The sequence below is a fragment of the Amblyomma americanum genome, chromosome 6 (genome assembly GCF_052857255.1).
Source record: "Amblyomma americanum isolate KBUSLIRL-KWMA chromosome 6, ASM5285725v1, whole genome shotgun sequence".
NCBI classification, from domain to species: domain Eukaryota; kingdom Metazoa; phylum Arthropoda; class Arachnida; order Ixodida; family Ixodidae; genus Amblyomma; species Amblyomma americanum.
The window spans coordinates 175,884,736-175,901,496 of record NC_135502.1 but is presented as its reverse complement, the minus strand read 5'-3'; the positions used below and the strand labels follow the sequence as shown (position 1 = coordinate 175,901,496).

Sequence of the window (16,761 nt, the reverse complement as noted above, 5' to 3'; positions counted from 1 at the left end):
GAAAGCTTTGAACTGCCTCAGAGTCCCAAGCGAAAGCAACGTAGTGTCACAAGAGCCTGCGCAGAGGCTCAACAACACCTGCATAGTGAGACCACAATTGGGACCACTTGTTAAAACCACTTGTTTTGAGGTGGCACCACTTGAAAACAAGTGGGACCATTTGAAATCCCACTTCATATTTGGAATCATTGTCTATAAAGTGGGGACATTTGGAATCCCACTTCATAGACACCTCGAATTGCCATGAACTACTTAAGCGCACACTCCAAGGGAATGTTGAAAATCCGCTGCAGCACGAAGAGGCTCATGACTGAAAAAATGCAGATGCAGGAACCATTGGAAGCAAGCTGTTGTCAATGCACAGTGTTTAGAGTAAATGGTACCACAGGCCCACAAAGCGCAGATTTTGTTTAAAAAATCGGCCGTCTTGTTAGCATCAATGCCGCAGTGTCCAGGTATCCAGTGAAAGCGCATTTCTTTAACATGTAGTGGAATGAAAAATCTTAGAGAATGGCCCAGAAGAGCGTCCTTCGAGCCTTCGAGTGAATCAGGACAGAAAGGCTGTCAGCAAGTATAATGACATCAGTAACGATGCAAGAGACCTTATCTATAGGGCCAACTGAATCCCTAGAAAATGAACAGCGAATATAGGTGTATAATCAGGGGCCCGAAACGAATAACTGCAATCTAGAGCCAATAGCTGCCTATAGGCGACTTCATGCAAGCATTTAAAGCGAAAGCCTTTAATGGCTCTCTTTATCCATCCGTCCGCGAAATCTGTCACACTATGACGTCATCAATGGTATAATAATTGATATAACCCATATAGTGTTAGCAATTAAGAAGTAATTGGTGATTAGAAATTGCGCATTAGTTTGTAATTACACATTAATTTGTGAAGTAAATTAATATCTCAAAACGAAACGTTAAAATAAAAATAAATAACAATTTTAAAGAAACAAAAATAAAAAGGAAAAATTAACTTATGTGACAATGCAGTTTCAGAAGCGAAAAATTAAAAATAATTAAATAAAAATTAAAAGAAGCAGCCACAGTGGGCGCAGAAAGGCTTTCGCCTCGCGCACTTTACATCCCAAAGTGACCACTGAATTTAAAAAAAAGTGCCTCTTCGTACAAGCGATTAATCGCCTTTTCCCGGTTCGCCCTGCACCTTCGAGCAACAATTTCATCCTATGAAGTTGTCCGACGCAACGCCAGAAACGAGCTGATCACGAACAACAGTGTTCACGGAATTGTCGAAGTCGCAGTTCTACGCAGGTTCGCGTAACTGAGCAATGTAAACCTGCAGCTGACAGGCTCGGCAGGGTTCTGTAAACATATCTTGAACCGCGGTAGCGTTCCGTCGTGGCTGAGGACAGACGGTTGCAAGTGCTGAGCGCGGTTTGAAACGTATCTTCGTCTTTCGTAACTTCACTTATGGCGAATTCCACTGGTGGATCGGAAGTGAGGCGCTCGACTCGCAAAAGAGCGCCCCAAACCGCCTCGGAGCAGATCCGCCACTGGTCGGCGTATCAACCTTGTGAGCTCCGTTGGAACGGAGTTGCTCCAATCGACCAGCGGAATTCGCGCGATCGGTCCAGGTCGACCAGTTGAACTCGAATTCGTCGTCGCAGAGCAAGAAAAGCTGCTCCAGCACGACCAGTGGAAATCGCCATTAATTTAGGTCCCTGCTCCTTCATTTTGCGCTCGTGGCAGGAGGCGTTAATTGCGGAACGACGCTGACCTTCGACGCCGCGCGACTGCAAAGGCATGGCTTTGCGCTGGGTTGCAGCAAACTCAGGCCAGACGCCTCTAAGTAGGTAGAAAACAGTGCCTTCCACTGGTTCCATGGTACTGGTGACTGGCCCGGTGTTTCCAGGAATGTACGAGGGGGCGTAAGATCCCGTGCAACTCATAGTAACTGTTTACCTCGTCGACACGTTGTTGTATTGTAGATGCAAGATCGAACGACACACCGGAGCGAGCGATGTCATGATGACGCCAAGTTTCCGCCGAACCCCCCCCCCCCCACCCCCCCTCTACTTTTCTTGCGTCACGTATACGTGGTGTCAAGAGACATGCATGTGACTGAAACTCTGAAGAAGCGAAACTGAAAGTAAGACAACCGAAACTGAAAATAAGAGAAGAGAAACTGAAACTGCCGCACAGTTCATTGCCTGATGGACACATGCAGTATCACGTATTATTTAACGTCTTCGTAAAACCGCTGTTTGTTCTTCTATAGGATTAGCAGCATTAGTATATGTTTGCTATTAATGACACCCAGGTAATGAACATGATTTACCAACTTAAGTAGTGTTGGTTCTGGTGTAACACACGAAAAATTTATAGGCATGCCTTTGTGTATACGCCAGAAATGAAATTGTGAAGCAAGCCTTGTAACTGCCTGTGCAATTCTCATCAAAAAAAGAAAAACATTATCTTGTTTTCATAGCATGCGTGTCATCTATATCAGATGTGACTAATGTTGAGCTATAACTTTAAATGGCTCATGCTAGCTGCCATCAAAAATCACTTTTTTTTATTCAACAAACCTCATAACTCATTTCTGTCACGAAAGCAACGAAATGCTTCACTTATATCTCATTGCTTTGGTGCAGTCATGGTTCATTATGCAATGTAAAATCTGATTCACGAATATTTTTGTTACTTGTTGCACGATACGTTTGTTCCTGAAATTCAGCACATCCACCAGTATTGCGTTCCCGCGCGGCTTTCTTTTTTTTAACTGAGTACAGGTGAATAGCCACCGGATTCTTGGCTGATCGCCCAGTGTAGGTATGTGCCATCTTTTGATAGGCTAACAACATCAACAAAATTCGTCTTTCACTTCCAATCATGTGTGCTGCAGTATACTTTTGCTTCGACTTTGTATTGATTCCATCCGTAGTAGGCATGGGAGGCAATGGCCACGCTATCAGCTTCCGCAAGTTAGGTTCACGCAGAATTTGTTAGCTCCGCTTCAAGTTGATCTGATCTCCTTGCAAAGAGTTGCTGAAGAAAACGGGTGGACGGGGCAGTGCGGGAAGAAGAGTCGTCGAAGGAAGACATTTGTAATGTTTCTTGAATATAGCCAAAGTTTCTGTTACCGTTATTCAGTTTTTGTCCCCCTGTGATTTATCAGCTATTATTCGAACCCCCAAAGTTTAAAATTCAAAGTAGTAGCATTACTTTTAAATTCAGAAGAAGCTACTAAACATTACAATTGGGATATATTCGCAGGATCTGGCTTGGAGCTATTCTGTTTGTATCCCTGATTATACTCCTATATTCTTCGTAGAGTTTTTGGTTATTTTGGCTCTTCTCTTAATTCCCAGGCATGTAGCTTGAGTTCTAATTCTTGCAGACTGCCTTTCAGTTCTAGTCTCCAAAATTCCGGAAAATCGTTATTGAATTGGTCGCTTAGGTTTTATGTTCCGTGCACAGTGCGTGAGATCCACTTGGTCTGAGTACCTGCCTATTCGGGTGTTTATTTTAACGAGGTGGCTGATTTATTGGCAAGGTCAGCTCTCAGCGCTCCTGTAATCTTTCCTGTCCTTCATCTCATTATGTTGGAAACTTCACGTTTCCAGCGGTTCCAACATATTTCAGCCAGCTTGAGTGATCCGTTGCTCAATACCGTGGATTTTCACCACTTAAATTACCCATGGAATGTCCAGTGGTGTAAATCAAGGCGTTGCGAGGTGTCAGTGACGCTTCTGCGATGCAAAATCCCTCACTTAAATTTATACTTGCGCCGATGCGGGTTCGCTGCGACAAACCTTTGTGTCTCATGTGGGCAAGTTGAAGCAATAGGTCATTTTCTCCTCTCTCGCCGGCGGTTCGCAGTTCAAGGAAAGCAGTATTTGGAGGTCCCTCTTTCGAGGTTAGGCCTCCCTCTATGTCTTCCAGTTCTTCTCTCGTTCGGTGCGAGCGCCAAGGAATTTCCGTTAAGCAGTGTTTGTGGCTACCTTCATGATTACATAAGTGCGACTGATCGGTCACCTTGTTAGCTGCATACAAAATTCTGTTGCATGTCTAAAATGCTTGATTCTATTCTGGGAATTCATATTTCTTAAATTTTATTGAATTTTCCAATTTTTATCCTGATTCAGTCTTCTACGCCGCCGCCTCACGTCTTTTTTTTTCCCCCGTGCAAATATTTCATTGGCAATCTCCACTGTACCTTGGCAAATCCCCCCGCGTGGGTATGTGCCATATATATTTACTGACGTGAAGAAGAAGAGTGTGGGCTACAAACACTGTCTGTACTTGTGCTCTTCCTTTTATTTGTTGTCTGTTTGCATTGTAAGGCATTAATAGGTAGAAAGGCATGCACGTAATGGGCATACCCTGTACGCATGAATGCGGAAGATGGTCATGGTTGTCCAAGCATTGCCATCAAAGCAACGGGACCTTCAAGAAACAGCTAGGATATGGTTGTGACCCCTCACATGCTGTGATACTCACACAATTTGAAAATGTTGCAAGTTACAGCAGTCCCGTGGTTATATTGCTGCAAAACAATTAAGCTAGCCCATTCGTGCGGAAATATTTTTAGAGGCTGCCAAAAAGGAACATGTCAAAAAGTTACACGTCCTGTTTCATTGTGTTTGAAATGAGGCTTAAGATTAAATTAATGTTACAAATACGCGCTGAAGAAATGAAACGATTAAACTCTCATGTGAAGAAAATACAAAAGGGTATATTTACGAAAACTTATATACAAGCTAAAATAGCATCGCACACACACTCTCACGGGTTCCTTGTCGTCTGTCACTTGACTGAGTCGCCTCCAAGCGCTGCAGGCTACCGCGCACCTGCAGTGCACCGGAAGCGCACACACACACAAACACACACACTCTCACGCGCACACGTGTATGGGTCCACTTGAAAGGAGACGCCGCACGGCTCTCCGGTTCGTACTTCAGGCAGCGGCGGCATTTCCCGCGGCCCTAACGACCACACCAATAAGCTAACGAAGCGGGCGCCCATCGGTCCGTTCGCAGAACGGAAGGTGCCGCCAAGGACGCCCTCCCGCACCGAAAGCACACATGCGGGCACAAAAGAACGCTCGCTGCGCAGAACGACACTCGCAGAGAAACACATGTATATGAGAAATGGCCCCTTCTTACAAATGATGGTGGTAAACGAAATGAACAAGCAACTGCTGTGCAATCCATGCACTGTCATGCAGTACTTACACAATCACAGTCCAGTGACTGCAGAGCGGTCTGCAACCAGTAACTTGCAAAAAAACTATACTATGCAGCGAGCTTGTTTGCACGGTATTTGTTACATTTATCGAACGATCACATGAAATTGGTATGGCTATTTCTACACAGTGCATTTCCTAAAGGCTCCTTTCTGCCATACTGTACTTTTTACCCAAAATGCTTCTTACAGAGTCATAAATTGTTACGTACGCGTATAAAGATGCTTGTAGCAGGTGTGTGAGCCTGAACAAAAAAAAACTTTTTATTTTCCTTAATTCTTCAGTATTCCTGATTATGACGACATATGGGCATTTATATGTTAGTACAATTTTTTTCCAGCATCACAATTAACTGATGCACCGATGTGTTTGGTACATATTCATCTTCAGACATTTCATGTCTGTTTGGTCAAAAAATACGAAATAATAGTTGACTGCATTAGTTTTGACTAGCATCACACAGCATGCTCTTGAAATTCCTCTAGCTGTTGTACAGAAGTCTGTAATTGGCTTCATTGCATAGCTTCATACTTGAACCATTTAAACTCTGCAAACTGTTCTTTTTACCGCACATGGCGACATGGCATGCGAAGCCGCGTGGGAACGGGCGAGGAGGATTCGGAGGTACGGCTGCAACTTCGCTGGAATCCAAAGACAGCTAGGCACTTGTCACGGTTAATTTCGGAAAGGCGGCTATGCCCCAGTAAAGTTGCGTAAGGTCTTTCCTTGCAGACCTTACTAAGTTCCTTCACTTCGCACCAGAAATGCTCACCGCCCGAGACGGTTACTTGGTTGGATGACCAAAGGCTTCTTGGCACCAAAGGTGCTCCGTCAGAGACGACATTGCGACTTTGCAGAATGCAGGTATTGCAGGGGAGTATAACTTGACTGTATTTACACAAATATTTACATTGCAAGCAGATTGATACACATGAAAGGCAAGTTAAAACTGGCAAAAAGGTTAGAAAGGTTAAACAGCAGAAAAGTGGAACTGGCTACCACTATGGGAGGCCCCTACTCGGCATAGCCGAAGATGCATCACATCAGATCGTAGCCCAGAACCCTTTTCCATGGCTCCGGGCCCTGGTTTTAAAGACCTAAAGGCCCGGCCCATCCCTCGCATCACCCAATCACAATATACCACATGATTGGTTCATGAGCCGCGTGGCACGCCTTCAAGTTTCAGCAAATTTTCAAATCTCTCTCAAAAATACATAGCATGAAAAAACATCAAGACTACTATGAGCAATTGAATTCCGAGAATGGACCCCCAACCATTTTTTATTTCCGTGTAACTCGCAGCCCTTCTTCATCTTGGTCATTGTAGCCGCTATTGTTTCTCAAGTACCATGCAACATCTTGTTATTAGCAGTTGCTAATTCAAGCCTTGTGCAGTGTTTGAAGGACCTTTTTAATTGGAAATGAGAACATGTGCACAGGGTGGAAAGCGCGTGATCTGCCAGGAAACACTAAAGCGGCCCCGAGAAGGGATCTTTATTAAGGATGACAGCCATCTTGGGCCTCTTCACTTGGCAACGACGACACAGCGTGCGCGGTCCCTATGGTTAGGCCCCAGCTGTGGAAGCCATCCTCGGAGACGACCATGACCTTCGACATCTGATGTTTTTATTTAAAAACACAGGGACCAAAGTCGTGCTGTATGCAGTGCGATCGCCATGTGGTTCCGTAATCATCCACCTAGCCCGGCTCTTTGGACGGGTTCAGGAAACGACTGAAAAGAACAAAAGTAACGAGCAAACAAAGGTGCGCTGCATAAAAGTTAGAACGCAAAGAAACGAAGGCGCGCTGCGCTGGGATAATGCTGTAGCGAGGTCTAATATGTAAATTTTCATGGCTGGCGTGGATTTCCACAAAGCGCAAGTAGTCGCTACGGAGATAAACAAAGGCGCACTGGAGCTGGGTATGTATCATGTTTAACTGCGCAAAGAAACGAAGACAGAGAACAAGAAGGCACGACACGAGCGCAGACTATCAACCGATTTTTTATTCAAGGAAAAAAGGCCTATATATGCATCTTCATCCCGCGAAAAACATGCTAAAAAACCCGAAAGCGCAAACCCTATCACACACCATCTTGGCACATGTAACGTGATGCCACTGATCACAACCTAAAAGCAATCTCCGCATCGTCAGAGACAAGATACAAAACAAACAAGCAGCGAACTCACAGGCACACTCCTGCCAAGCTAGCGCTCCACACCGCCTGCTTGCGCTAAAGAAACTGCGCAAAAAAGGTATCTCCCCATCAATGAGGCCTACAGATGGTGCTGCTACACAGTCATCTGATTCCTTCTTGATCTGGTACGCTTCCACCAACTCCCTGCAAACCTGATCCCTGTGTTTAAACAAGACGCTGGTCTTGTTCAATCGTGGGAAGCAATCTTTGCACTCTTTGCAGTGCAAGGCGAGATTAGAGGAAGGTGCGCCCTTCAACGACCTGCGATGCTCTGCTAACATCTCGTTAATACATCGACCCGTCTGGCCGATGTACTTCTTCCCACACGAGAGGGGGACTTCGTATACGACTCCAGTCTTACACTCTGTGAGCCTGGTTTTCTGTCTGTGCGCTATCGAGCACTCAGCTCCAGCACGATTGCTCTCAGGCTCGAGCTTTTTTCGCACAGCACTACAAATCCTTGAAAGCTTATTCTTTGCCATGAAAATCACGTCCGCCCCGTATCTCGCCCCAACATTTTTGAGCCGGTGTGAAATTCCATTCCCTGAACGTTCAGGACAATCATATCCGAGCGCAACACTTGGCAGCATGTTGTGTCGGGATTTCTACAGTGACATTTGAGCTCACTCAAGCTTTCGGATCCTTTCTTGGTGAACAATTCCGCAAGTGTGGTTAAGTACCTGTCTGGGCTGGATAAGAAAAAGTACTCTACCTTCAGCATCGATGTGGAGGACTTATTTTATTCGCTACCCCATGCTCAGCTCATGAAGAGAGTGAAAGACTGCATTGTAAAAGACAATGACGAGTTGGTGTTCGTGGCAGGGTGCGGGGGTTTCCATAGAAAGTTTCCTGGAGCTGCTATCATTTTACCTAGAGTCAACCGTTGTTCGGCGGGGCGAAAAGGTGTACGTCCAAAAATCGGGTGTGTGCATCGGCTCCCGTGTGGCACCCGTTTTGAGCGATATTTACTTGAGCAGGATGGATCAAGAACTGGCACAAAATCTTGCTGACCTCGCGCTAAAAGTGTTCCGTTACGTCGATGATTTTGTAATCATTCTTAAGTCGAACTCTCCCAGGGCAGTTCCGGACGTCGTCAAAATCTTCAAAGATACAGGTAGTGGCCTGAGATTCACCTTCGAACTACCCAGCTCAGCTACCCTACAGTTTTTAGACCGACCGCAGCGGTGGCCAAGTGGTTGAGCATCCGCCTCGCATGCGGGAGGTGCGGGGTTCGATCCCCAGTGCCGCCGGGTACCCACCGGGGATACAATGGGTACAAGCTTTTCCCTGGTCTGGTGCTCGGCTTATTTAGGGTGAAATGCTTGGGAAATGGGTTTTCGACCCCACCTTGAGAAAAAGAAAATACCTTGTGTCAAGGCGTATTTGGCCATAGATGCCCTTGCGCCATAAAAAAAGAAAAGTTTTTATACCTCAGGATCCATTATCTAGAGAGCAGGGCCTGTTGGGAATATCACCCTAGGACAAAAAAAAAACCTCTCTTGAACGTCAGTTAGGGGGGCATTCCACACTCGTCAAGGCGGGTATAGCGACTTCATGCTTAAAAGAGCTCTTGGGAAATCCTGTACACACAGAGCGGAGGCTAGCTTCCTGGGGCAGGTAGAGTGGCTGAAAGAAGCCGGGTATCCTGATCTGAGTTGGCTCAGATATCCGAAAGGATCCTGTTCAAAGGAGGGAGGCCCATGCTAGTAAAAAAGAGGACGGTGGACGTAGACAAGTGGTGGGCATTCCATACATCCATTGAATTTCACACCGGCTCAAAAAAATTGGGGCGAGATACGGGGCGGACGTGATTTTCACGGCAATGAATAAGCTTGCAAGGAATGTTATCGGCGGTCGCACGTGCATGACAATCCTTTCGACATGCGTGACGATGCCCACCGAAGGCATTTCAGGCTGTCGAAGGGACTTGTACGCTGGCTAAGCGAAGAGCGCGGAACATGCGTCACTGACAGCCCCCTTCCTTTCGCCGTCTTGTCCATCGTGCGTCGCGCCGAGCCCGACAAAGAGAAGGCCGTCACCCCCCCCCCACCCACCCTTCCCTCCTGAATGGGGGGGGGGCGGAGATTCCGCAAATAGTTTCCCAGAGGCATCCTGTTTTTTTTTTTCATGGGGTCAAGGAAGGTAACCCAAGCAGTGTGAGGCAACGTTCTCTGTTCATTCTAGAGAAGCAAGCTTACACTGCAAAATTAAACCTTGTCTTTCTCTTCCAAATGCAATTAACTAGGAGTCCTGTCCAAAACCATTTCAGGTTGTTATGTGGGCACCCCCAACCTTTTTTATTTCCGTGTAACTCCAGCACTTCTTCACCTTTGTCATTGTAGCCGCTATTGTTCAAGTACCATGCAACATCTTGTTATTAGCACTTGCTAATTCATGCCTTCTGCAGGGTTTAAAGGACCTTTTTAATTGGAAATGAGAGCATGTGCACAGGGTGGAAAGCGCGTGATCTGCCAGGAAACACTAAAGCGGCCCCGAGAAGGGATCTTTATTAAGGATGCTAGCCATCTTGGGCCTCTCCACTTGGCAACGACGACAAAGCGTGTGCGGTCCCTATGGTTAGGCCCAAGCTGTGGAAGCCATCCTCAGACACGACCATGACCTTCGACATCTGATGTTTTTATTTAAAAACAGAGGGACCAAAGTCGTGCTGTATGCAGTGCAATCGCCACGTGGTTCCATAATCATCCACCTAGCCCGGCTCTTTGGACGGATTCAGGAAACGACTGAAAAGAACAAAAGTAACGAGCAAACAAAGGTGCGCTGCATAAAAGTTAGAACCTAAAGAGACGAAGGCACGCTGCGCTAATGCTGTAGCGAGGTCTAACATGTAAAATTTCGCGGCTGGCGTCGATTTCTACAAAGCGCGAGTAGTGCCTACGGAAATGAACAAGGGCGCACTGGAGATGGGTAAGTCTGTATACAAGCACGAGTTTTTGTCTCTACCAGCGATTTACTGGCTCACACCGCGCGATTTTGATGTCTGGCGTCGATTTCGACAGAGAGGGAATACGGGCACGAAACGGGACGCTCGCAATCTGCCAGGAAACAATGAGGTGGCCCTAAAAAGGGCCGTTTGCAGGAGCACTTCAACCGCGACCTGCAGCGGCGTGGCGGCGCGGTGAACAGTAGGCCCAGCAGTGGTCCGTCTTGTGCCCTTTGGCTCCGCACCGACGACACCGGTGCACGACGTACACCTCTCCTGGTCTTGCCCTTGAAGCCGACGCTATCCCTGGTCCGTAGATCTTGACAAGGGCCGCGACGATAATCTTTGACATCTGGTCGATGCCCCGGTCTCTCGCCACGTGATATCGGTCTGCGGCAAACAAGGACAGCATCGGCTTGCCAGAAGCATCCAGGAAACGATGCTGCAAAAAAAGTTACGTTACAAGCGCCGCAATTTGGTGAGTTCTGCTCGAGAAAACTTGCGTAAATGTTGTTCAACCCTTACCTCGGGGTTGAGAATGTGCACGCCCGACAAGCGCTTCAGCGTGGCTGACAGACGGCGGTTCAGCTGGCGACGCCGGCGGTCCTCAAATTGCGCCTTACGTGGCTCATCGAAATGGCGTGGCAAGACTTTGAAGACCAGCACGACACTGGCCACGTTTTCCTGCAGCAGCAAAACGAGGTCCTGGAATGCGCAAGACATGTAGGTAAGCGGTACAGCACTTCATGAAGCGAAATTTGAGATAAAATGCCTACCTTTATGTGGCTGGAAGCGAAATTTGAGATAAAATGCGTACCTTTATGTGGCTGGCGATTTCTCGCGGGTCATCTCCTCTGTCGAGATCGTTGCCGCCAACATATAGGACCACAAAATCGGCGCGCCGAAAGCATGTCTCGGGAATTATTTCAGCTAGGTTGATTGCGTCGTTGCCGCTAAAGCTGAAAGTGCATGTTCTCACTACCGGCGAAAGCCGCAAGCGAGAACTGCACAAAAATTTCAGCTGGCTGTGGCCGATGAGCACACCACGCAAAAAAGCCATAGCTGGACAGCTCCCGAAACAAGCGCTGCTGCCGAGCCCCACGAACCGAATGCCATGCTGCGCGGCGGCAGCGGCGCCTAGCGATTCCCTAGGTGCTCTAGGGACAGGTCCAAAGTGGGCGCGGTGACGCCACGTCCGATTGAGAACGAGGGAGAAGCAGAAAAACGTCACGGAGAAGCGCATCCCTTCGACCAATCAGCGTTTCCAGCCCACCTGCACCCAAACGCTTCTGTGGCTGCCGTGGCACAAGCGTTTCGGTGCAGGCGGGCTGGAAACGCTGATTGGTCAAACAAAATGTGACGTCGCGCTTAAAACGTCACGTGACGTCATAATCACGTGACTTTTAATGACGTCGTGTCCGGTTGGGAAGAGACATATTTTCCCTAGGGTTTTCTCGGAATTCCCCACGTTTTTGACAGCGCGCGCGGGTTCAAAAAGCGCACCTGATGCGCCGCGCTTTCACACACTGCATGCGCGTTTCTATATTTTTATTATATATGATATCCTTGAACTGCTGGTGTATTATTTTAGTGCGCTCGAACGGCGCGCTTCGTTGTGCATTTATTATAATCGCCACTGCCTGGCGGACCCGATACAGCTTTTGCAGACCTGAGAGGTTAAACACGTACTATCCATGCAAAGCCACGTAAATGCGCCTACAGATGACCACGCCCCTCTATCAGCGCTCCGTCGAGTGCCTGCATTTACAATCGAGTGCTGTAGGACTATGAACCTGACCTAGAGCATACATATTATAATTTTTCCTTGTATTCTACATTCTCTACATGCAGAGACTACACTCATATCTTTCGTTAGTGCAGAAATTTCGTACAACCGTGTCAAAATTTGGCGGTCCGGTTTTTTTCTGCACGAGGTTTTGGAGGAGAAAAGCATTGGGTCTTTGAAGGACGACAGTCTATATAAACTCCTATTCACTGTGTCGTCGTACCTATCGTAATTAATGACGACATATAAAGGCTTTTGATACAACTCTCGTGATTTAAAACAAAACTGTTCGTTTCACTAACCCGCGAAAAAATATTGCGCGCAATCATTCGCCACAGCCCGTTGCTACGTAATTTTTGTTTTGTGCGGATTTTCTTTTATAATATGACAGCTGCACGCGATAGCTTATATATATAGTTGCGCAGCCGACCACTGCAGGTACCAGTAAACACGTACCCAGTTTAGAATGAATTTAAAAACGCGGTCGGGAGTTGGAATTATTTGTCCGGGACGCTGCGGTCAAAGTTCGCAGTTTTGAAAATTGAAACACGGAAATTTTTGCGCATAGCTAGTCACTCTTGCATAAGTAAATATCTTATTCCTACCCATCATCCCCTTGTCAAAACACATATATTAATGAGAAAAACGACCCATTTGATGCAATTAAGTTCACAGTCCTACAGGGTGGGTTCCACAACAAAGAGAGCAACGGGAGTCGTACTTTATTTACAAATTTGTAACAATTCCTCACGGCATTAATGAAAGTCCGGGTTTATTGACCTCCATCGCCCCTTTCAGAGCCAGTGCTGACCTTAGGAGTGCCGGCGCGTCAAACCTCGGTCGTTTGTCGCCAGCGGCATCTTTTTCAAGCTTCGCTGCCCGTCCGCTTACACAAAGCTCTTAATTCATCCCCCACCCCTGTCTTCCCAGTTCGACGTACCACCTTGTCGAGCGGGTTGCAATTGAAGAACCAAGAACCCTTGATTAAATGCTCCTGCCATTCACCTTTACCCCCCCACAGGACACTTTCGCGAACACGTATGTTTTGCCGCCTTTTTTCTTTTTCTTTTGTGTGTGTGTTTCATGCACAGTGCACGTGTGTGTAGTTAAGCTAACTGCGCCGCTGATTCCGCCTTCACTATTCGTACCGAAGACGCTCCTGGAACGTCTCCTGCCCTGTCTGAATTTATTGTTTATTTGTTTGCTCGTTTTGGCCGGCGGCACGGGCAGTACATGCATCTATGATTCTTATCTGCTCCGGGACTCCGCCAAAGTCTGTTATTGTTGCTTTGAGGGCCCGGATGCCCTCCCTCCCCTCGTTATTCCTTTTTTCCCCCGGGCTGGATACACTGGTGGTGAGTGAGCTTTCGTTTACCAAAATCTCAACATCTAGGAAGTTAATTGTGGTGTGGGCGCACGTGTAAGTGAAAGATATGTTGGGGTGGACGAGGTGTGTCAGTCCAAATTAAAAAGATGTCATCCAAGTAGCGTTTGTATAGGGTGGGCTTAATGGGACAATCTTTCAAAAATTTAAACTTATTACTATGCATGAAGATGTTGACGTAGGTGTGGGCCATCCTTGTACCCATGGCTGTGCCGTTAATTTGTGAATAGTGTTGATTGATGAATTCGAAGTTGTTATATTCGAGTACGATTTTCGACAGTATTTATAAAACACGTGGAGCAGGGGAGCATCAAATCACTGATCGAAGCGTATGAACAAAACAGAAAGGAGGAATCCCCTGCTGCACGTGTATTAGATATGTTGTTCACAGCAACATCTTGCATGAAGCTGCAGGGAAGAGAAAAGTCGATGAGACGTAGCCAGTTGTACTTGAGCCGTCTACATCGAAGGAATCACCACCGATCCTCTCACCAGGTTTCGTGAAGCTTGCGCTTTATCGTGCCGGTTTACCACTGTCCTTCTTGCTAGTGAAGCGATTATTTTTTTAATGTTCTCTTTTTGCCCCATTTGCCATCTGCCATTTTTGATCGTGCCATCTTCTGGGCAAGTACTACGTTTGAGGTTCGAAAAAGATGCATAAGCGATCACGACCTATGCAAACAATAACAAAGACGAAACACGCTACAAGAGCACCACTAGCTGCATATCTGCATATCGCGCGCTCACGTGCGACTGATTTTCGCTGACGATCGGCCGCTCCCGCTGTATTCAATTAGCTGTGTCGCCAGATCGTCTGTCGCGAGGCGCTTTCGCTGTGCCCGCATGACCGCTTGTCTTGACCTTCCAGGGGAATTGCGCGTTGCTCGCGCGCGGCTTAGCCCGAAGCCGGTAAACCGGCTGGCCACCGCCACATCTGGACCTGGTTTGACTCAAATTGGTCTCAGCCGCGCGCCGCGTCTTGTTCGGTTCGGGCGCGAACAATACGCGAGATTCAAAGCGCTCGGCCGTCTCTGTCTCTATAGGGGGGGGGGGGGGGGGGGGGCACTTGACCCCAAGGGCGCTCCTTTTCAGCACCACCCCGCCGTCGCCCGCCTCCGATTGAACAGTTGAACAGGCGGGGGGTTCAAAGGGGAGCTGCCGCGGAGAGGCCGGGCAGCTCGTCCTAATGACAGCGCAGAACATGCGTCACTGACAGCCCCCTTCCTTTCGCCGTCTTGTCCATCGTGCGTCGCGCCGAGCCCGACAAAGAAAAGGCCGTCACCCCCCCCCCCCTCCCCTTCTGAATCGGGGGGCGGGGGAGGGGGGGGCGGAAATTCCTCAAATAGTTTCCCAGGTGCATCCTGTTTTTTTTTTTCATGTGGTCAAGGAAGGTGGCGCAAGCAGTGTGAGGCAACGTTCTCTGTTCATTCTAGAGAAGCAAGCTTACACTGCAAAATTAAACCTTGTCTTTCTCTTCCAAATGCAATTAACTAGGAGTCCTGTCCAAATTCATTTCAGGTTGTTATGTGGGCACCCCCAACCTGTTTTATTTCCGTGTAACTCCAGCACTTCTTTACCTTGGTCATTGTAGCCGCTATTGTTTTTCTCAAGTACCATGCAACATCTTGTTATTAGCAGTTGCTAATTCAAGCCTTCTGCAGGGTTTGAAGGACCTTTTTAATTGGAAATGCGAACATGCGCACAGGGTGGAAAGCGCGTGATCTGCCAGGAAACACTAAAGCGGCCCCGAGAAGGGATCTTTATTAAGGATGCCAGCCATCTTGGGCCTCTCCACTTGGCAACGACGACAAAGCGTGTGCGGTCCCTATGGTTAGGCCCCAGCTGTGGAAGCCATCCTCGGACACGACCATGACCTTCGACATCTGATGTTTTTATTTAAAAACACAGGGACCAAAGTCGTGCTGTATGCAGTGCAATCGCCATGTGGTTACATAATCATCCACCTAGCCCGGCTCGTTGGACGGATTCCGGAAACGACTGAAAAGAACAAAAGTAACGAGCAAACAAAGGTGCGCTGCATAAAAGTTAGAACGCAAAGAAACGAAGGCGCGCTGCGCTGGGATAATGCTGTAGCGAGGTCTAATATGTAAATTTTCGTGGCTGGCGTGGATTTCCACAAAGCGCAAGTAGTCGCTACGGAGATAAACAAAGGCGCACTGGAGCTGGGTATGTAACATGTTTAACTGCGCAAAGAAACGAAGACAGAGAACAAGAAGGCACGACACGAGCGCAGACTATCAACCGATTTTTTATTCAAGGAAAAAAGGCCTATATATGCATCTTCATCCCGCGAAAAACATGCTAAAAACCCGAAAGCGCAAACCCTATCACACACCATCTTGGCACATGTAACGTGATGCCACTGATCACAACCTAAAAGCAATCTCCGCATCGTCAGAGACAAGATACAAAACAAACAAGCAGCGAACTCACAGGCACACTCCTGCCAAGCTAGCGCTCCACACCGCCTGCTTGCGCTAAAGAAACTGCGCAAAAAAGGTATCGCCCCATCAATGAGGCCTACAGATGGTGATGCTACACAGTCATCTGATTCCTTCTTGATCTGGTACGCTTCCACCAACTCCCTGCAAACCTGATCCCTGTGTTTAAACAAGACGCTGGTCTTGTTCAATCGTGGGAAGCAATCTTTGCACTCTTTGCAGTGCAAGGCGAGATTAGAGGAAGGTGCGCCCTTCAACGACCTGCGATGCTCTGCTAACATCTCGTTAATACATCGACCCGTCTGGCCGATGCACTTCTTCCCACACGAGAGGGGGACTTCGTATACGACTCCAGTCTTACACTCTGTGAGCCTGGTTTTCTGTCTTTGCGCTATCGAGCACTCAGCTCCAGCACGATTGCTCTCAGGCTCGAGCTTCTTTCGCACAGCACTACAAATCCTTGAAAGCTTATTCTTTGCCATGAAAATCACGTCCGCCCCGTATCTCGCCCCAACTTTTTTGAGCCGGTGTGAAATTACATTCCCTGAACGTTCAGGACAATCATATCCGAGCGCAACACTTGGCAGCATGTTGTGTCGGGATTTCTACAGCGACATTTGAGCTCACTCAAGCTTTCGGATCCTTTCTTGGTGAACAATTCCGCAAGTGTGGTTAAGTACTTGTCTGGGCTGGATAAGAAAAAGTACTCTACCTTCAGCATCGATGTGGAGGACTTTATTTATTCGCTACCCCATGCTCAGCTCATGAAGAGA

General features: G+C 47.5%; 1 protein-coding gene across 1 annotated transcript; it reads right to left on the bottom strand.

The window, feature by feature from the left end:
• Positions 1-10,220: 10,220 nt before the first annotated feature.
• On the bottom strand, positions 10,221-11,079 carry LOC144095616 (uncharacterized). The gene is made up of 2 exons (XM_077629288.1): positions 10,882-11,079; positions 10,221-10,798 (listed from the first exon to the last, which is right to left on the bottom strand). Exons 1-2 carry the CDS (start codon positions 11,077-11,079, stop codon positions 10,520-10,522), a joined length of 477 nt encoding a protein of 158 aa, XP_077485414.1. The 3' UTR covers positions 10,221-10,519.
• Between the last annotated feature and the right edge of the window lie 5,682 nt (positions 11,080-16,761).

Excerpts from the sequence above, each read along its gene's own strand:
- LOC144095616 (XM_077629288.1), bottom strand. The coding sequence starts at position 11,079 with ATGTCTTGCGCATTCCAGGACCTCGTTTTGCTGCTGCAGGAAAACGTG. Across the intron at positions 10,799-10,881 it reads TGCACATTCTCAACCCCGAG|CATCGTTTCCTGGATGCTTC; the intron begins GTAAGGGTTGAA and ends CTTTTTTTGCAG.